Consider the following 22,711-nt stretch of genomic DNA (forward strand, 5'->3'; position numbering starts at 1 on the left):
TTAAAACGTGATTAATTGCTCATTGCTCCAGTTGATCTGACACTGCCAGCCATTTTGGCATGTCTTGTCTTCTTCTTTGCGCTTGGCCCCGGTATTGCTGCTTGCAGCTATATTTATATATATTTTTGTCTTCTTTTTCAGATACAACAGTCTTTTTCCCTCGATTTGATGGTACCTCTTTCTTGGAGTTGCCGTCTCTGACGTCCCTGTTTCAGTCAGACACTCACTTTACGAGTCATTCCTCTGAGGACAGGAGGACCGTGTATTTGACAATGAAGAGCAAGACACCTCATGGTACTATTCTCTACAGTGAGTATCTGAGAGCCACCGGAGAATACAGCACATAAAGACACTGTGAAATCAAAATTGGTATTGGTATAGCAGCTTTGAACTGCACTATATGCTAAAATGAATTTTTTAAGACTGTCAAAAGGCTACTGGCCATTTTTAAAAGGGACAAGCTATTTGAGAAATGCTTATCAAAAAACAAGGTGCAGGGATGACGTATTCTTGTAGGTCAAAACCTGGAAATGAGTTAGCATTTTAGCACTTCTGGTTCCACTATCCTGAAGTCAATGGGTTTTTTTGAACAAGTTTTTTGGTTAAATGCTTGAAATAGTGTCTGTGGTGAACACAAACTCAAGATATTTTCACATTTTATTATATGATATAATATACATTAGTTAATGCCCTCTTGTGATTTTGTTTTTTGTTGAAGCTTTACTTTTCTTGTAAAAGTCAATCGGCTAAATGGGGCTACATAGGTTGCTGGGGACTAGGGGTGGGCGATATGACCAAAATGTTCAAAAATCATGATATAAGTCATTTTATTTCACGATAACGATATATGTCACGATATAGTAATTTTTGCTTTAAAAAAGGGTTTTATGATATGAAAAATGTTGACACCTTTGAAATTTCATTTTTTTTTTTATCACCATGTTCAATATAATAAAAAAAAACTAATACTAGCCTAAAGAAACCTCGCAAGCTTACTGAGGACAAGTAAGAAAAGTGATAAAGAAAGAGTAAAGAAAACAAACAAAGACACAAATGAAATAGTCCTACCTGAAAAACTTCAAGCACTAGAAATAAGAAATACTACATAAAACGAATAGTAATCAAAGGTACATAAAAAACACTACATTGTCTTTACTGTCTAAATGAAATATACATTTATTCTTATTAAAGTTACAAAAAGTTACAAAAGTGGTTCAGGCAAGAGCAGTAAGAGATTTTCTCTTTTTTTGTTGTTTGATTATAGCATTAAAGCTACACTGTGTAACTTTTTTAGTTTATTCTTAGCTAAAAACACTTAGTTCTTTCAAAAATATATGTGCTCATTAATGTATATCTACTTCTTTCAAGTAATAAAGTATTCTCGTAAGTTTATAATACGCCATTGAAAATACATACGGGTGAGGGGTTCGAATGCAGGTCGCCATGTTGCCCCTCCATCTTGAAAGTACATTAGCCAAAGAGGGACATACCCGTAAATTCAAGCTTCGCCTGTGGCGAAGGCACTGTGGCACTGTGTCGAATGTGGACGAGGTCGACCTGGAAGCCATGTTAATCTTGGACTAAATCGGCCACCGTAGGAGTTAAAACGAAATCGGAATTGAGAGGAACAGAAACTAATATTCACTGGATGGTCATATACCTTTTCACCGCTAGATGGGGGAAAATATCACACAGTGTAGCTTTAAAAACAACAGCAGGTCATTTTGGATGCTGTCACTTTAAGACCGACAACTCATACTGAAATTAGTTGTCTTTTGCTGCTTAATGGTTTAAAATAATCTATTTTAAACTAATCTATTTTAAACCACAATGCCTTAAAGCAGGGGTCGGCAAGTAATTCGGCACTAGATGAGATGGGCCAGAACATAGTCAAGGAATAAATTAAGAAATGAATTGATGAAAAATGCAACTAGAATTGCCTGTGACATACTGTTACAGTGTCTTTTGTAACTGGTAGTGAGCTGTTATTCTTATTCTAAATTGGATAAATTAATAAAGCAGTAGTGACACGTAACCTGGCAAGTATCTTCATTCACCAACTTGCAACACAGACCACCTTGCTAAAACACACATGTGGGAGATGCGGAATGGATAAAAATAACTAAAAACTTTCCATATTGTGAATAATAAATGTGTATTTTAATTTGCTTGTTACACAATGGAGCCTAACCTATTGTAATAATTATTTGACATAGCCTAATTTTACACTCAGAATTATTCTTTGGCATCCTCACGTACTAAACTGCATTTTTTTTTTACCGGAGGTACGCGATTGTCGCGTGCTGAGTGATGTTAACATTTAAGCTAGCCGGTGAGAGAAAATGGCACTATCAAAGTGTCTAAAGAGGAAAGCCCACAGCAAAAATAGGGCATACAAAGAAGAATGGAAAGACAACTATGCGTTTTGTGAATGCAAAGCCGGTGTGTCTTATCTGCAACGAAGTTGTCGCTGTTTGTAAAGAATAAAATATCTGACGGCACCATGAGACGAAGCATGGCACCTTTTTTTGCTGGTTGTTTTGTCTATATTTTTTATAAAAAGGAAGCTGAATTTGATTTGTTATTATTGTTGGTGCTGAGGCGTGTTGGTGCTGAGGCCCCGCATTATAAGCAAACGTTTCAATGGTTCACTGTTCGTTTTTTCATACCACACATTTCATGATGGCTATTTTAGAGGCGTTTCTAGCGATCCATTCCACAGACTCTTTTGAATGTCTTTCCGAACTTTTCAAATTAAAAGCTTTCAATTCATCCCAAAATAAAACGTTCTCGTACTTTTTTTGAAGGCAAAATCACTAAAGGCAAATTGATTATGAGTAACTGATGTTGTAATCTCTCCTGTTGGTACCGCCCGCTCTAAGCGGTGCACAAACCCAGGTCTTTCCGCATGGGAGTTGGACGCTCTAACAAGGAGGCTAAAGCTGAACTCTGTTACACTATTATGACATGAGGGGAGTGAGATTTACCTCTACAGCTCTCAATAGCTGGCCTCCATTACACTATCATGACAGATCTATTTCAGAACCAGCCGGTATATAAAAATAATCTGGCTGCAAGCACGGGCCAGATATTATTGCTGCCGGGCCAATTTTGGCCCGCGGGCCGCCAGTTTGTCGACCACTGCTTTAAAGCATTGAATGATACGCTTCCGTGACTGCGTAACACAGCAAAGTCATGTGAGTGTAACTGCGATAGACACAATCTCTAACAGGTTTTCACGATCCAAAATCTCTACTGATCTCTATCTCTACTCTATAGTTCCGATGTTGCCCATCACAGTTCAGTACAGGCATCATTCAGAACCATGTCTCCTTGCAGCATATTTTCATTTGTGTGTGTGTTTGGGTTTCCTGTCGCTGTTTTGACTTCACGAGTTCTCAGCTGGTCAAAAGTTCTCAGCTGGTCAACAATGCATTTATCCCAGCACACAGCATTGTTTTGGATGTTAGGTAAATTCCGTTTCAAAATAGGCAATACGTCATAAAAGCGGACCAATCAGGTTGTGGACGTATCCCTGTACCTTTAGGTTCAGTGATAAAAACGCCAATCTGAACACTAAGCAGACCAGGACTAAATGTTTTTTTGGTCCGGACCAAACGAACCAAGCAAACCGAACTACAAGAGTGAACACACCCTTAATAGCTAAATGTGCTAATGTCAAGGGATATGTGCCTTATAGTTTAGTATCTGTGACTCAAAAAGAGTTTGCGAAATGCTTTGCTAAACCTCCTTTACATTCCTGCAGATGAGATGGGAATTGTTTTAGGCTTTCTTTTTCGTTTTGTTGCAGAAATGTATCTAATACAATTTACCATGGAAACCTTGTTAGGTCTTCAAGCATTTCCACACAGACTTCATTATCTGTGTTAATTGTAACCAGTGACATATTCGTCATAGATTATATGTCTCTATGGCTACCTACTCGTTGCTTCCTCCAAGATGAGGATGAACAGCTGTATATAAATACACATAGCGTGCGTGTTACAATAATAATGTCAGTTTGATTTGAGAGGTAAGTGATTAATTTTGACCTCACATCCTGGATAAATTTTCCCTGATGTGTCTATTGAATAGCAATCACCTTGGAATGATGCGGAAAGTTTGACTCGATAACTTGCTCTCTATCAGTGTGTTTTAATGAATAATTGGCTTTGCAGCCTCCCTCGCTGCGGATTACACACACTGAGTTATGAGACTGTGAATATAACTGTAAGCCTCAGTGCTAAATTAAAACGCCGGACAGTCGACTGTACCTCTTTATCCGGTAATGAAGTCTTCTCTCAGGACATGTTAATGACATAGCAAATGTCTCTAGGTGAAATCAATCACACCAGTATATGTGCTGTGGGCTGAATTTAAAGTTATGATGGCTGATCCCATTAGCTAATTGGCAAACCCTGCTGGAAGATGCTCTTCAATTACTTCGTCCTAAACAAATATGGTCCCTTGGCTGGGCCGAACTCCAAATGAATGAGTATTTGGGGATTTTACCTGTAATTGAGTGAATTAGATTTACATTTATTATAATGTATTAAAATGTTAAGTATTATTATTATTGGAAACAAGAATATATTATAAATGGTCCATTTTGTTCCATCAAATGCTGCCTTGCTGTTTTTTCAATCAACTTATTGATGTTATAATTGGCTATAAATATTAACCCTTTCATTCTTAGAGGTCACTACAGCGGACAGCTATTCTAAAAAGCATTTTCTTGCGTATGCATGGGCTTTGATGGCATACGCCGCTTTTCCACCGTCGGGCCGAACGGTTCTTAGAATAGTAAGGAACGGTTCCAGTTGTGTTTCCACTTGAGCCTGGTACTGCACTGCATAATTACAAACTGTTCTCAGCCCGGAATTCTCGGCACGGTTGTCTAAGGGTGTACTCACACTAGGCACGATTGCCTTGTACCGTGCTCGAGCGCGATTGTCCCCCCTCCCCACTCCCCCGCTGGCCTGCACTCACATTGCACTTAACGTACCGGGCCGGAGCACGCTTAAGTCATTCACGATGCAACTTTTTGTTTTGAAGAAGACAGGAAGAAAAGCGCTTTCGCTAATAGACTGCCTAATACATTTATAATTTATGCCGCGCAGCGATTTTCACTTGATTGCACTGCACATATCAGAAGATTATTACGGAGGCAGCTGACTTTGACGGAGGAATTTGCAGCTTTACCCGCAAACTTCAATTCATGTTCATCAATAAGGTGAAAACCAGAACCATTATAAACCTAAATATTATTGAATTAATTGAAAAGTGTATCCAAGTAGTAATAGTTTGGTGTTTGCTGTTGTAATGTTGATAGTAGCGCGCAGCTGTTCCGTGCTCCAGCACGGTTAGCGCTCACACTGCATGCGAACCGCGCCCGAGTCCAACTGAACCGTGCTCTGGCCCACCTCTTCCAAGCGGGCCAGGGCCGGCTAATCGAGCCGCGCCCGAGCACGGTTCGGATCACTCACACTAGTCAAACGAACCGCGCTTTGGTGGTCAAACGCACTCGGGCACGGTTCAAACTGGCTAGTGTGAGTACACCCTAACCGTGGTCGAATCTAGGGAAGTGACGTCGCCATTCAGGGTTTGTTTCTTGTCTGTTGCCCGGCTACCAGTTTCTCTGTAGCTGGCTAAGCACTCTATTTGAGAGACGTAAACACAAATTAATAATAAAATTAAAGCTGCGAGCAGCGATGACGGGCCCAAGCCGGTGGCACCGCCACGCCGGTGGCATCAGCTTAACTGTGCACGGCAGGCAATATGCATTTAAACAGGAGAATATTTTAGAATCGCTCGAATATGCCACATTTACCGCAGCAACTGGTGCCACTATCATCACAAGCCACACCCATGATGTAATTTAAATCTAGATTCATTTTAATGTCATAGGATAAAATAAATAAAAGTTATATTTTCCTGCTCAAAATTTTGTAAGTCCAGAAGGCCAGTATTTAATTCAAGGTGTTTGTAGTTCTTTTTTACTTATTCACACTAAAGTGATAGTTTTTTGTAATAGTCTATGATACGAAAGGGGTAAATTATCATTCCGAGAGAGAAAGGCACACACACAAACTCACAGGGTGAGAGAGACACACCCCCCCCCCCACACACACACACACACACACACCACACGTGCGCGCACACACTCAAACACACACACACACACACCCAGGGTGAGCCTGAGAGTGAGGGGGGAGGGGAAGGACTGAGAGAGATGCACTCTGCACATTGAACAAGGTTCACAAGATTTTAACAACAAAAAGAAATAAAATCTAAATGGTGGGAGAAAGTTTTTTTTATTTCACTCTCTGAAAAAAATATGTTGAATATATTTGAAATCAATATGTGTGGTCCAATATAAAAAATAAATAGAAAGTCACACACACACACACACACACACACACACACACACACACACACACACACACACACACACACACACACACACACACACACACACACACACACACACACACACACACACACACACACACAATGATAGAGGGAGAGTGAGGGGGGAGGGGAAGGACTGAGAGAAAGGCACACACACATACTCACAGGGTGAGAGAGAGACCCCCCCCTCCACACACACACACACACACACACACACACACACACACACACACACACACACACACACACACACACACAGAGAGAGTGATAGAGAGGGGGAAGGGGAAAGACAGGCAGAGGGCATTCCATAGACTTAATGGTTTTTATACTGTACAAACTGTAAATTCTATCCCCCTACACTACCCCTAAGCCTACATATCGCACACACACACACACACACACACACACACACACACACACACACACACACACACACACACACACACACACACACACACACACAACCCCTAAACCTACCATCACAGAAAATATTCTGCATTTTTACATTTTTATTAAAACATTGTTTAGTATGCTTTTAAAGCTATTTTGATTTACGGGGACACATGAAATGTCTTCATAAACCATGATTATGTTGTAATAAACACCCCTCCAACACACCCATTTCTGAGGCTTTGCCCATTTCCACTGACTGACATCTCTGATGTGTGTGTTGAGTTTCAAGCAATTTCAAGCATGCTAAGAGCCTCAAAAACAGCCAAAAGATGATTAAACTTTGACACACTGCCATGGCAACAGTATGTAAAATATCAGGAACCCTTTCGTATGTCTACATCTGCCATGTTTTGTCATTATACTGATGAAGTTTGAAGTAAATCGGGTGAAAACAAGACAGTGATTTAGCATTTTTGAAAGTGACACACTTCCTGCTGCCAGTTGGTGGACACACACACACACACACACACACACACACACACACACACACACACACACACACACACGTTTGTTTTTGTGAAATGTGAGGACATTCCATAGGCGTAATGGTTTTTATACCATACAAACCGTATTTTCTATCCCCTTACACTGCCCCTGCCCCTAAACCTACCCATCACACACACACACACACACACACACACACACACACACACACACACACACACACACACACACACACACACACACACACACACACACACACACACACACACACACACACACACACACACACACACACTGCCCCTAAACCTAGCCCTCACAGGAGACTGTGCAGTTCACTTTCAGTGAAAAAAAACCTTGTTCTGTGATTTATAAGCATTTTGAAAAGTGAGGACATGGGGAACGTCCTCATATTTCACCCTCTTTTTGTAATACCTGTGTCATACCCATGTCATTATACACATTTGTGTCCTGATATTTAACAAAAACATGCCCACACACACACACACACACACACACACACACACGGAGAGAGAGAGTTTCAAAAATAACAACACTGCTACCTTTTAGTGAGGGGAGGGCAGACAGAGAATAAATATTCAGAAGAAATATATTAAATAAAATAAATATATTGATCTGAAAAATAGTATGATTATTTTAAAGCTATTTGATTACATTTGAATAAAACATTGTTTTAGTATGTTTTTAAACACACACACATACACGTTGTAATACCAGTTTAATACCCATGTCATTATACAAATTTGTGTCCTCATAAATCACAAACAAGAGAGAGAGAGAGAGAGAGAGAGAGAGAGAAACAAGTTTTTTTTTTATCCTGCTTCAAAACTAATACAATGCTGCCATCTTGTGTTCATTGAGGGGAGAGCAGCAGACACAGAGAATTTCTGTTCCCCTTTTTTGTCCTTATTTAATTCCTTGCCATGGAAACACCGTTTGAGATATCCAATATCCGTTCACATTTTAGCATCTTCAGTATCTTTGTTTCATGTTGACCGAGTTTGGTGGAGATTGAATAAATCGCCTACGAGGAGAACGTAAAAACTCAGACCCCGATTTAATCAAAAATTCACCTTCAAACAAAAATATCTGACTTCCTGTTGGTCGGAGCTAATGACTGTAAATTAGAAAGTTGTCCGGCTCGATGAGGTCAATATATATACTGAGTTTGGTGATTGTAGATGAAACGAAGCCCTTCACTTTTGTCAAAAGGTGGCGCTAGAGAGGCCCTCATCCCCGCCCATTTCTGATGCTTTGCCAATGTGTACTGACTGACATCTCTGATGTGTGTGTTGAGTTTCAAGCAGTTTCAAGCAATTTCAAGCATGCTAAGAGCCTCAAAACAGCCAAAAGATTATTAAACTTTGACACGTTGCCATGGCAACAGTATTTGAAATTTCAGGAATCCATTTCATACGTCTCTATCTGTCATGTTTTCACATTATACTGATGAAGTTTGAAGTAAATGGGGTGAAAATAAGATGGTGATTCAAAGCATTTTTGAAAGTGACACACTTCCTGCTGCCAGTTGGTGGCGCTATAACTTTGACTCACAAAAGTCATATCCATGTGATCGGCCTCTTACAACGAACACACAGCTGAAGTTTCATCCAAATCAGTCAATGTTTGCTGACGTTATAACACACTTCCTGTTTCCCTTTTCTCGCCATAAATTCGTTGCTTCGCCACGGCCAAACCATTTGAGATATCAAAAATCCGCTCGCAATTTAGCATCCTGGATATGTTCACTTAATGCTGACCGAGTTTGGCGATGATCGAAACAATGGCCTCGGAGAAGTATATTAAATTCCAGAGCATGGGTTTTCCGAACAACCGATTATAGCTCACTTCCTGTTGGGCTGACGCATAACTATGAGCACGAAAGTTGTTTGGCCCGATGAGGTCTATATGTGTACCGAGTTTCATACATGTACGTGCAAGTGTGTTTGATATATGGACCAAGTTTTCAGACCCCACTTAAGGGGGCGCTGTCGAGCCCCCCTGCCACGCCCGGGTACCAGCTTCAGCCCGGCTCTGATGGCCGCGCATTCCGACGCCTGTGCGAAGTTTCAAGAGTTTTCGAGCATGTTAAGTGCCCCAAAAGTACCCGAGAAGTCGAAAAAAAAAAAAAAACAAAGAATAATCTGAGGAAGAACAATAGGGCTCTGCGCCCTTTCAGGGCTTGGGCCCTAATTAAAAGAAATATCTGATCTTCTTCCACATTGCAGTCGTTATTTACAGCTCATTTAATCAGTAAACCATTATGTTACCAAAGCAGCGACTGATGCTTTTGTATGACATTCCAAAGAGCAGCCGTTATGAGCCCCACAGTGGAAAATGAATCCAGAACCGTACCAGCTGGCCTGGATAGGCATGGAATAGAGCAATCAGAATCAGAACCGTTCGAATATCCAAAATTTCCATGCATCCATTCCTTCTATCCTATAGGAGACTCTTGCAGGTATAAAAATGTTGTAGAATCAAGCAATATCTAATGAGTCATATCACAGTTAAATGTTCCAAGAATTGATTTTAGATTGGGAGAAAATTCTGATTAATCATCTGTCCACTATATTGGACATCATGCATCAATAGCTATATTTCAGATACAATTCATACTAATACTGTGACTGTTGTTTTTGAAAATACTTCATCTGCCGAAACTTTTTGGACTGTAAATAAATGTATTTGTGTTATTAGAATGAAATTTGCATTAACATCAAAAAAAGTAATGTGATTACGTAATGCATGTTACTTGTAATTCATTCATTTACTCATTAAATCAAAAAGTAATTTGATTATGTAAAGCACGTTACTTGTAATGCATTACTTTACTCGTTACATCAAAAAAGTAATCTAATTACATGATGCATGTTACTTGTAATTCATTACTTTACTCATTAAATCAAAAAGTAATCTGATTACGTCATGCACGTTACTTGTAATGCATTACTTTACTCGTTACATCAAAAAAGTAATCTAATTACATGATGCATGTTACTTGTAATTCATTACTTTACTCATTAGATCAAAAAGTTATCTGATTACGTCATGCACGTTACTTGTTATGCATTACTTTACTCGTTACATCAAAAAAGTAATCTGATTACATGATGCATGTTACTTGTAATGCATTACTTTACTCGTTAGATCAAAAAGTAATCTGATTACGTAATGCACGTTACTTGTAATGCATTACTTTACTCGTTAGATCAAAAAGTAATCTGATTACGTAATGCACGTTACTTGTAATGCATTACTTTACTCGTTACATCAAAAAAGTAATCTAATTACATGATGCATGTTACTTGTAATTCATTACTTTACTCATTAAATCAAAAAGTAATCTGATTACGTCATGCACGTTACTTGTAATGCATTACTTTACTCGTTACATCAAAAAAGTAATCTGATTACATGATGCATGTTACTTGTAATTCATTACTTTACTCATTAGATCAAAAAGTTATCTGATTACGTAATGCACGTTACTTGTTATGCATTACTTTACTCGTTACATCAAAAAAGTAATCTGATTACATGATGCATGTTACTTGTAATGCATTACTTTACTCGTTAGATCAAAAAGTAATCTGATTACGTAATGCACGTTACTTGTAATGCATTACTTTACTCGTTACATCAAAAAAGTAATCTGATTACAACACTGCTCATATCAGATAAGATTGAAAACACCTGATCGCTAGGTTTTCTCAGAGGAGAGTTATGGTAGAAATGTGTCCATCTTGAACATAATCAGAATAATCAGCTAATAAGGGTAAATCGACATTCTCTGGTACACTGGAGGGAGCATCTGAGTTGGGTTTCCACAGTTCCAACATGACAGGTTGTAGAGATCTTTGATGGAATCACATTCTCATGTTCTAATATCAAAAATTGCATTTTAAATCTTGTTTTTTTTATGCCCTAAGAGCAATAATAACACATAGGGAAAAAATCCTGACTGAGGTTATTCATGCATGTCCAAAACGCTCACTGTCAGTCCGGTATGTTGTAAACACAAATTTGTTTCTAGGCTAATTGATTAAAAATCATGTATGCCCTTACTTCGGGAAGTCAGATAAAGTAAGCCAATCAGATTAGAGCTTGTCAGATGGAGAAACAACTGTGGACGATCTGATCATACTTGTTGTCATTGAATTTCCTCTTTCTACATGTCAAAAATCAAACCTGAAACGGCAAAATAAAGAGAAAAGTATTAGAGACGAGGACTAATTTGCACAAAATGACAACTGTCTATCAGTAGTACTGCGTGTGATGTCACAAATTGTGGGCGGCACATTTTTAGTCCGATACCGGTTTGAAATATTGTCATTCAGTGTGAAGTGCTTTATCAATCATATCGTTTTACTGTCACATTTGCAGTCGACATGTTCAAAAGTTTCAAGCTTATGTCAAATGACTAAAATGCAGTCCATATTACATCAGTAGCAGCGGTCTTGGCAATCACCTGACATTTAAATAACCTGATAGGGAGATGAGTCATGTCTATAAATTTTTGGCACTAAAGGCAGAGCTGGATGAAACTGTCATCTTTGAATGAGATTGCTCTTGATGTCAAGTTAGAAAATTCATTTTACTTCCACCCTGTCAGATTAGTCTTGCATATGCAGCTCACCTGACATGGCCAATATGACAGTGTTTATCTCATGTCTCAACCTGTCAGAGTCTTCATGAAATTCCTTTTATAGATTAGCCATGTAAAAAAAGACAGGGAGCAAGCATTTGGGTTCACTCTCTAGTTCTGCTAGTGACATATTCATCAATTTTAGAGGGAAACTGACTGATTTAATTAGAATGATCTCCCAATCCGGCATGAATGTGATTAGTAACTTATTTCTTTTTCTGTGGTGAGCGGACTTTTGATCGATGTCAATTTTATCCAGATAATTTCAATTCGTATAGTGTGGTCATAAAGTCAGATACAACTAGTAACTAGCCCTTGGATTTTCCATTTTTCTAATTATTATATTATATTATATAAAATGCATGCTCAATTTCAAAAATTATTATTTGAATATTTACAGAATATACAGGATATTTCCTCTTCATTTTACACAACTGTTTTTACATTTTCAACGTTATTAGTTGCATATTTATTTTTCTGTTGTGTGTGAACATTTGATGATTGATTTTTATCCGAATAATTAAAATTCTTACAGTGTGATATATTAATTATATTATATTATATTATATTATTTCAAAATGCATGCTTAATTTCACAAATTATTTGAATATTTACAGAATATTTCCTCTTCATTTTACACAACTTTTTTACATTTTCAACGTTAAAAGTTGCATATTTATTTTTCTGAACTTTTGATGATTGATTTTATCCAAATTATTTAAATTCTTTGTGTGATTATTATATTATATTAATTATATTATATTATATTATATTATATTATATTATATTATATTATATTATATTATATTATATTATATTATATTAATTATATTAATAACAATGTCACAAATTAATATTTGATTAGTGGTCTAGAAATAATACAGAATATGTATAACTTATGTTTGTTTTAACATGATTTATACTTTTTCCATAAACCTGTTTATTTCCAATGGGGAAATAAATCCTAATATTGCAATATGGTCTCAGTCTTTTGGACCGCAATGTCTTTCTATGAAATTGAAAGAAAAAGGAGCAGCAAGGCACCACTGGTATCTGATCTATAATGTAATGATTAAATTCAGTTCAACGTTTTTATTTTGCCTATCACTAAATTAGCCAACTGTGTCCAAGTTTTTTTTCCGCTCTTGGATTGTAACACTCAGATGTGTAGGTATGCAGCCCAGTTTGAATTTAAGACTCAAAGAAAAATACTCTAGAGATCAAAGGAAGTTATTTAGAAGGCATGCATCAGAGTGCAGGAGAATGTTAAGAATTGCACCTGCATCTCATCCATTCCCTCCCCTCCAGACAAAACCTTCCCACGAGCACCATGTCAGACTCCCGCTGGGCTTCAGTCATCAGCAGACAAGAGGCAGAGCGAATATAACAGGTGACAGGTACTGACAAGAGGACGCACGCTCCGTTAGACCCACTACAGGGTAACAGGGCCATTGGGACAATAAGAAGTAATTTGTCATTTCCTTACACTCCCCGCCCCATCCCCTTTGCATAAAAAAGAGAAAGAAATACAACTGTAGTTGATGCAGTAGGTGTCAAGTGCATCTGCAATCACTGGGGTTGTTGCCAGGTATGCCACAGGAAGCTTGACAATATTTTTGTGACTACTCAAGCTCAGAGGGGAATAAAATAGGCGCTTATTGATTTAGTTGTGATACCTTGTGCTTCTGTATGTGCTTATGTACTTAAACAATGTACTCATATTTACAGGAATATAAGGAAATGAAAATGAAGACGCGTTCTGCATGGGAACGTTGTCGTCATGATGAAATGATATATTGGGTTATGATTTTGCCATTATGACATGTTGGAGTGTGATTCTCAATTTAATCAGCCAGCATACTTTTATTTACATTTATTTAATCTTTTTATTTACGCTATTTAGACACGTTTGAACATGTAACCAAACCCCATCCCATCCCTAAACCTACCCATTTGAGTATTATATGATATAAAACACAGGATATAACAGGTAGATACGACTGCAGGCACAATTTATTTAAAAAAGTACAAATATTACAAGTGTTCCGAAGGCAAATGATTGATTTATGGGAAGAAAATCCCCAAAAGCGATCAGCGTTTCTGTCCGCCGAAGATCATAAACACATTAAAAAATTGCCGCCCGAAGAAAAGTTACGTCAGATTTCATAGTGAAATTGCATTGGCTCTCATATGTCTCATGACCAATTGCGTCATTACATCAGCTTTGATTGTAAAATGTAATTGGCTCTTGTGTGTCTCGTGACTGATTGTGTCATGGTCAAGAGTCGGATGTATCATTTGAATGAGATATGACTGACTGAGTGCATGCGTGCGTTCATGGAGCGGCGGGATCATCATTTCAGCGATTAAAACATTAAAAACAACTCTGTTCTTTAAATGAAGATATCGTATGACTTAGAAGACTTGGAATGCAACATGAGTTAATACTTTTATACAGTTTTTGGTCAGTTTTTGCAATAAATACCTGTGACTGTACTTTTATTTAATTGTTATGTGTTTTATGTTGTTTAGAAGTGGGTTGGTTTAGGGTAGGAGTGGGGTTAGTTGCTCCAAAATAAAAAAGTAGCCTATAAATATTCATAAAATCATGTCTACTTTTACAAATGCAAAGAATTAAATACGTCTTGATCTGACGCATTGGGCAAACAACTGAAATCAATGGAGCACCCTGCGCGTGGGAAAATGACGCTAAAACGGTACCCTATGTCAGTGGTTCCCAACCACGTTCCTGGAGGACCCCCAACAGTGCACATTTTGCATGTCTCCTCAATCAAACACACCTGATTCAGGTCATCAGCTCATTAGTAGCTACTCCAAGACCTGATGTGGGTGTGTCAGACAAAGGACACATCCAAAATGTGCACTGTTGGGGGTCCTCCAGGAACGTGGTTGGGAACCACTGCCCTATGTGTTAAAAAGTGACGCCAAGGGGTCCTGACCAAGCGTCAATATGTGACGAGTTGGGAGTGAAAACGTGTTGTTGAAGACACATTTACCAGTTTCATTGTGTATTTTTGCTCCACTAACGAAAAGTCTGCAAGCAAACCTTGCAGTAGCATTATCGAATCGGTTGAGTGAATAATTCACTGACTCACTAATAAAGCCAGTCACTTGTTGTGTTATTTTTAACGAATCGGTTGAGTGAAGGACTCACTGACTCACTAATAAAGCCAGTCACTTGTTGTGTTATTTTTAACGAATCGGTTGAGTGAATGACTCACTGACTCACTAATAAAGCCAGTCACTTGTTTTGTTATTTTTAACGAATCGGTTGAGTGAATGATTCATTGACTCACACCTAAACATTGAGTTTGAACACAATGATTCCATAAATAATAATACATGTAAAAAAAACCATGTAGAAATATATTTTTTGTATGTAACATTTCTTGTTTTGACAAAGACAAAAAAAATATTTCAAAAGAACAAAATGCCAAACTGCATTTATTACTATAAAATGTCTATGAAATATACCACCTGGTATCACAAAAGTAGATGATTGCAATTTATCTGCTTTAAAGCTTTAGAGTTAGAATTTGGTTTGAGACCTACTGAAATCCATTTGAAAGAAATGGATATTTTATTTCATACTAATGTTGAATGGACTTACCAGCATTTGAGTGACTTCACAGACAGTCAGAGATTTAGTATGACTGAAACAGGGTTTCTAGCCCCAAATTAAAACAGGTCATCGCTAAAGCTCTGAGTGAAAGCTCTTTATATCTTTATATTCCTTCTTCCCTTTCAGCCCGGGAGAAAAATTTCGGAGACCGTTTCCTCCATGTGTTTCTCCAGAATGAAAGACCAGTGGCCAGGCTGGGCTGCAGTGGCGCTCATGTTTTGACCGCAGCTACTCATCAAAACATCAGGAACGATAGCTTGGTGCCAATTACAGTGAGGTGAAAATTCATTTATCTTTACACTGCAAAAAATCTTTTTCTTTATTTTTGTCCTGTTTTAAAATATTTAAACACTAGTAAAACAAATTAATTAGCTTGAGAAGCTGAATGTGAAGATATTAAACCTTTTTTTCAGTAATTGTTTTTCTCTTGTTTGAAGCATTAACCTTGCAAAAGGTTTGTTAAACTTAATTTTGAGACATGTTCTCTGAAAACAAGACTTAATATCCTGTGCAGTTTTGCTTCTAAAATAAAGTGTATCTTGTTTTAGGGATGTTTGAGACAAAAATACTGATTGATATTTATTTTTTATTTATTTATTTTTGCAATGCACTTTGTCAAGGAATTATTTGTATAAATTATTCTTTGTTAGCTCATCTAAGTTCTCTAAATGGCTTTTAAAACTGCGCTTAACCCCGGGTTATCATCGTTCTAAACACAGATTTTAACCCCGGGTTATAAAAACCGCATTGCGGTGCCAAACTTGTACAGTGAAACGATGCGGTGTTAGAATGTTAGACGCTTAGTAGTTGCGAAGCTAGACGCTTAGCATCAGACAACCAATCGCATACTCATATTTGAGTGATTCAGACAGTCACTGAAACACTGCACATTGTATATAAACAGTAAATTCAGCTTTTAAGAGGGAAAATGTAAAATGCTGACAGATAAAGAAGAAGAGACGTTTCATTCTTACCATTATAGTCTGAAGTATCCATTCAGTATAGACTCGATAGTACAGACGTCAATACGAGGATGCGCAATGCTAGATACTAGAATATTATTACCGGAGCATCATACGCTGGAATTCCAGTCTCTCGTTAACGTGCTTACGACAGTTAGCGGAAGTTAGAGATTACATTTTGTAATGTTTTAAATATGGATATTAATATAACTCTGATTGTATTCGTCTGAAAGAAGAATGTCATATACACCTAGGATGACTTGAGGGAATAAATCATGGGCTAATTTTCATTTTTAGGTGAACTATCACTTTAACAGTTTGGATTTAATAGAACGCAAAGTTATTTCTTATTACAGCACATGTATTCATGTACCATTTCTTATAGCGGTTTTGAATTTTCAAACTAGCATACAGTGACTTTTATCAGAAGAAATTTTGTATGGATTATTGTAATCTCTCGCCATTGTAAAAGAAGCAAAACTACTAAAAATGATGAGGCCAAGGTAAAAAGTTTTTCATTTGACATGGGGAGGTTTCTTCATTAGGGCGGTATGGAAACGCACCACCAAAGTGCGAAAGGGACGGACTTTTCCATCACATCAACACAGAGTTACGCTAGCTGCCACTATTATAGACTCTTCTGCCTCTGGATATAGTGCAATCAACGTCAAGTCACAATCTGTGGAGTACCGCCCCTTCTTGGGCGATTTCACTCTGGCCGAGAATCGCCCAGACTGTTCTCATAGGCCAGCATACATTTACACAAATTTTTTTTTCTAAATGCAGGCACTGCAATGCAATCTCTATGGGTTCCGGGAGGGCTTGCACTAACATGCTTTCGTCATCATGCATAACCTTAACTTGTGCAGCGATTGGTGGGAACAAACATAACTCTATTAATAATCTTTAAGCTGAACTGAAATACAATAATTTCCTCAGTGCATATCTTACATTTCACAGATATATTCTCCATCTGCAAATGTTAGAAAGCCAAGCAAATATTTCCATTTTGCTGTCAGGAGTGGACGAGCCCTCTCAAGCACAAACTTCTGTGAACGAGAAGAATATATCACAATAGAATATGAGCGCAATAATTCTGACTAAAATATTTGTTGTTGTTGTTGGTGAACATAAATGTGCCATATGTAGAAATTCAAACCTTCAAGTAAGTGGTTTTTTTATGATAGCAGTAACTGTAAAGTGACTATTGTCAGGGTAGCCTAATCAAAAACCTAATAATTAGTCTGCGCTTTTTTTTTTTTTTTTTTCATTATTAGTTTAGTGAATTTAACTTCTGCTTTAACAAGCATGATTTTGTTTTTAGATTGTAATATTACAATGTTAGAATGTAATGTGATTTTACCCCTTTTTTGCAGGCTATCATAGACTACACGGTTACATTCACTATGTTTGTTTTCATAGCCTTCAATATGAACATTGTAGGACAGTATTGGGCAGGATGTGGAATTATTTATTTTTATTAATAGTAATAAATTAATTTCGTGCTGGCCGCTCCATAGCAGACATGGTGTTCTGTGTTCGTCAACTACAGGAAAAGTGTATTGAACAGCATAAACCTCTGTTCTTGGTGTTTGTAGACTTGACCAAGGCTTTTGACTACGTTAGTCGATCTGGACTTTTCCTCATCCTACAAAGACTTGGCTGCCCTCCAAAGTTACTGAAGGTGATCACTGAGTTTCATGAGGGCATGAAGGCAACTGTACACTCTGAAGGCACTTGCTCTGAAGAGTTCCAGATAAGGTGTGGAGTAAAGCAGGGATGTGTCCTTGCTCCTACCCTTTTCGGAATTTTCTTCTCTGCCCTACTACGCCGTGCCTTCCCTGATGACTCGGGTATCCTGCTACACACCCGCAGCTCAGGAAAGCTGTTCAATCTGGCCAGACTGCGGGCAAAGACTAAAGTACGCCATGTTCTGGTACGTGAGCTGCTTTATGCTGATGATGCTGCCTTTGTTGCCCACTCAGAGGTAGATCTACAACTACTCTGCTCATCTTTTGCCGCTGCATGTCTAGAGTTTGGTTTGCAGATCAGTCTTAAAAAAACAGTTATCCTTGCCCAACCTGCAACCCTGAACCCTACAGTATACATTAACAACACACCTCTATCTGTGGTAGACAAATTCACCTACCTGGGTTCCACAGTATCAAACAACAATAACCTTGACGCAGAGCTTGACATGCGCATTGGGAGGGCATCATCGGTGTTTGGAAAATTGAGCAAGCGTGTCTGGCACAACAAGAACCTCTCATTGCTCCTCAAAGTCCGTGTGTATCATGCATGTGTACTTAGCACCTTGCTATATGCAAGTGAGACATGGACAACTTACAGGAGGCACGAACATCGCCTCAACGCCTTCCATTTTCGCTGCCTCCGCTCCATACTGGGTGTATGCTGGAAGGACCATGTGCCAAACTCTGTCATACTTTGGAGAACTGGTTCCAGTGACCTGTACACCATCCTTCGTGAACGCCACCTCCGTTGGATTGGACATATCTATCGAATGAAGGACACCCGCCTCCCAAAAATCTTGCTGTATGGCGAGCTGGCAAATGCCCCCCGCAAACATGGTCGCCCCCATCTACGTTTTAAAGATGTCATTAAGAGGGATCTTCAGGCCTTCTCCATCAACCTGGACAACTGGGAGGCACTTGCAATTGACAGACCCAACTGGCGTGCAGCAATTGACAACGGCCGCAGGGACTCTCAGGAGTCCTATAAGTCATTTCTGGAAGAGAGAAGCTCAAAACGGGAAGCAGTTCGTCGCACTCGACATGAACGGCCATAGTAGTAGTAATAAATTAATAATAACGAATAGAAGTCTGTTTCAATCAAAATCAACTCCTGGGAAATTAAAGTGCCATAGTTGAAGAAATGCAAAAAATAAAACTTTTTGAAGATGTGTTCAGAAGTCTATGCAATTCTATGCTTGTTTCCTATATGCCAATTTGATATGCTCCTGCAGTATATCACAGCTACAGTTTTTAATATTGAATGTGTTATCATTTATAAATGGTAGCTGCTCTTTTCTGGGCTTTTTGTTTGAGTATATGCTCTGTGAATCTCATGTTGGGACTCATGAGTTTTGACATGTGAATGCTGTTGGAGTCACATCAAAGCTGGGTTTTCATATGCTTTTTCATTTAATGTTATTCTTTGTTGTAATTTCCACAATCACACGGCAACAATGAAACTTACTGCTTCATATTAGTCTTTGTTCAACACAAAATAATAAAGTTAATTAACATTATCTTGAAGGAGCCATGTCACCGCTTGTACATAATTTCATAATTAATATAATGAAATGAACATATATACATATAACCACTCAAATAGAAAATGAATAAGGCAACAAACTCACACTATTACTATTATGATTTCTGTCTCATATTTAGTAAAGATGACCATGTTTGAAAATTTGCTAAAGTAATTTGCATAATAATTCGAAAGGCTTAAATGTCAAGATGCTGTTAATAGAATTGAACTGCTGTATTAAATTATGTGAGTGAATCATAAAATATCAGAATTAGGGCTTTCAATGTGATTGTTAATATAATGCAATTAATTTTAAAAAAAAAATGCACTGAAAACAAATATCACAATCATCATGCCTCCTCCAATGCTGACCTTGAGCATCTTAAAAATGGCACAGTCATGAAAAACTGAGACGAAAGTCTGCATTTGTAGTTAAAACTATTGTAGATGGAATACAAGAATCAGTCAATTTTTCATTGATATGACAGCCCTACTTATAACAAATTGTATAAACCTTCAATGTCTACATGTTTTATATGTCGTTTTTATGCATTTCTTTCATTTATACAATTGCATTTTAGCTCGCATGTAAAGCATATAGTTTAATTAAATCTCTCCAGACGTAATAGTGGTCAGAGAGCAGTTAAGCAACATTTTAGTGCATATATTTTTTTACATCTTAGCTGTAAGACTATTTAGCCAATGCAGTCCAGTCCTCGGCCATTACAGTGCTGATTTAACTTGTATATTTGATGCGTTTCTTGAACAGCTTTTCTCCCATAGGGGATGTGTTTAGATGCCAAGCACTTCTAACTTAACAATCCGACAGCCTGTATCAGTTGTCTCTAGATATTCCTGCTGTCTTGTTTAACTCAGTGGTCTCATCTCTTAGGGCTTGGAGAAGGTTTCTCTCCTTCTGTCACTCGTCTGAGGAAATACTCTGGCTGATGGAATGGAGATATTGTCAGATGTGCCATCTGCACTTTTCTGAATGTCTGCTTTCTTTGTTCTCAATATTCTACAGAATGAGTCATTCTTTTGACATTGACACATCCATGTGTCAATACGATTTCAAATGATGTTGTGAGATACTGTAAAAATGGTGCATATAATCCTGTAGAATACGATTTAAATGGTACAGAATGAGAAATGAAAGGGGTCATGACATGATAAATCAAATTTGCTTTGATCTTTTGGCATATAAGAGGACCTTGTACCATTAAAACATCAGGCAAGTTTCATAGCTTGACATGTCCTCCTCATTATATATATAAAAAAAAACAAAATAACATTTATTTTATCAAGCTCCAAAAGTGTCTTGTCTTCTGTGATGTGACAAAGGCAAGCCAAGTATATTTGCATATGTCTGCCTCCAGAGCAAGACATCGAAAAGTAGGTACGTGTACATCATCGCACCATAGGCCCCACCCACTGGCCTTCACTCACTTAACGGCTCACATTTGCCTACACCGTGAGAGTTGTGTAGCGTCAAAAGCAAATAGAACCCATTATAATCACTTACGCGGTCTGGATACAGTATACAGATGCCCATTCACTTTCTGATGTACTTCATGCATTTGAGTCTGTCGACAACATGACAAATGGAAGAGTGAAAGAACATTTGCGTAGATGCATTCAGCTTAAACAGATCATTTGCATCTCTGTACAGACTTCAGAAGGATCCGAGCATCGGGAACAAGTGGATGGTTAATTTTAATGACGTACTGGTTCGTGTTGGAGGATTATGTTTGTTCGGAGCATTTCGTTTGGTCAGCGAGGCAAGTGTAATGGAGAGTTTGCAAAGAAACTTTTGCTGAAAGATGAAGCAGCCAACTGTATAGAATCTGACAGAAACTGAATCACAAACTGTAAGTTTCGCAGACTAACCATGTTCCGTAAACTTTTCGCCACTCACCGCACGCCCACTCCCACTCCGTTGTTGAGAGCCAGACAAGCATATTTGTGTGATCATTCCCTGGGTGAATACCCATTGGACAGTCCACACTTTGATTGATGTCTTTTGGACCAATAGTATTTGAGAAAAGTGGGGAAAAGTACCTCCTCCACTGGTGTATGGAAGATGATAAGCATTAATGGTGTTCCGTACAGGCTTACAATGATGTTCCGTACAGAGCGCATAACTTGATTTCAGCTGCGAAAAAAGACATTTATCTGATCAATTGTGAGCTGTGTGTTTATTTTAACTGAAGAAAACATAATTTAAATGAATAATAAAGGTGAATATCTTTTTATTTGGTTAAAATGTAAGTTAAATGCAGGTTCAATAAGAGGACCATGTGAGTTAGGCATGATTGTGTCGTGATATTAATTATGGCATATGAGTTAAGCATGAACCATGTGAAACATTGGGGAATAACGTTACCATATCTTTCTGAAGACAAAGAAGGGCAAACAATTTGCATTGATTTAAAAAATGTATTGATAAACCAATGTGTAAACTTCAAAACTCTGCCCGTCTCAGCCTGAGAGTGGCGCCAAGCAGTCATCGCCAGCAATTGACGTTTAAAAATTCCCATTTCAAAGCATTTGTTCAACAAAAGGTCATATATTTAACAATTTGTGATAACATAATATTCATTTCATAAAGACTAATACTGTGAGAAGCATAAATGAAATCAAAATGTAAATTTTCGCTAGTTATCTCCCCGCACAAGCTGCAGTCTGACGTGAAGCTTGCCCACCGTCCAATTTCAAGCACAGTGGGCGCACCTCGCAAATTTACTGAAATCTCACTGGAACAAACGGCGGTAGGGTCTCTGTCTGAAATAGGGATAATTGATCATGACATAAATATATAGTTTATGTATGACCAGGAAGTATTTGCTCAGCGATCGGCGG

General features: G+C 38.0%; 1 protein-coding gene across 1 annotated transcript in view; it reads left to right on the forward strand.

Annotated features, from left to right (window-relative positions):
• Positions 1 to 22,711, forward strand: part of LOC307141793 (protein eyes shut homolog) — a gene marked incomplete at its 5' end in the record, with an annotated part of 116,746 nt that overhangs the window by 23,331 nt on the left and 70,704 nt on the right. The window contains 2 exons of the mRNA XM_079842247.1: positions 17,956 to 18,018; positions 18,132 to 19,318. Of these exons, the coding sequence (XP_079698373.1) occupies positions 17,956 to 18,018; positions 18,132 to 19,318 (1,250 nt within the window). The remainder of the gene's footprint in view (positions 1 to 17,955; positions 18,019 to 18,131; positions 19,319 to 22,711) is intronic.

This window comes from Gobio gobio (assembly GCF_949357685.1).
Source record: "Gobio gobio genome assembly, chromosome: 18".
NCBI classification, from domain to species: domain Eukaryota; kingdom Metazoa; phylum Chordata; class Actinopteri; order Cypriniformes; family Gobionidae; genus Gobio; species Gobio gobio.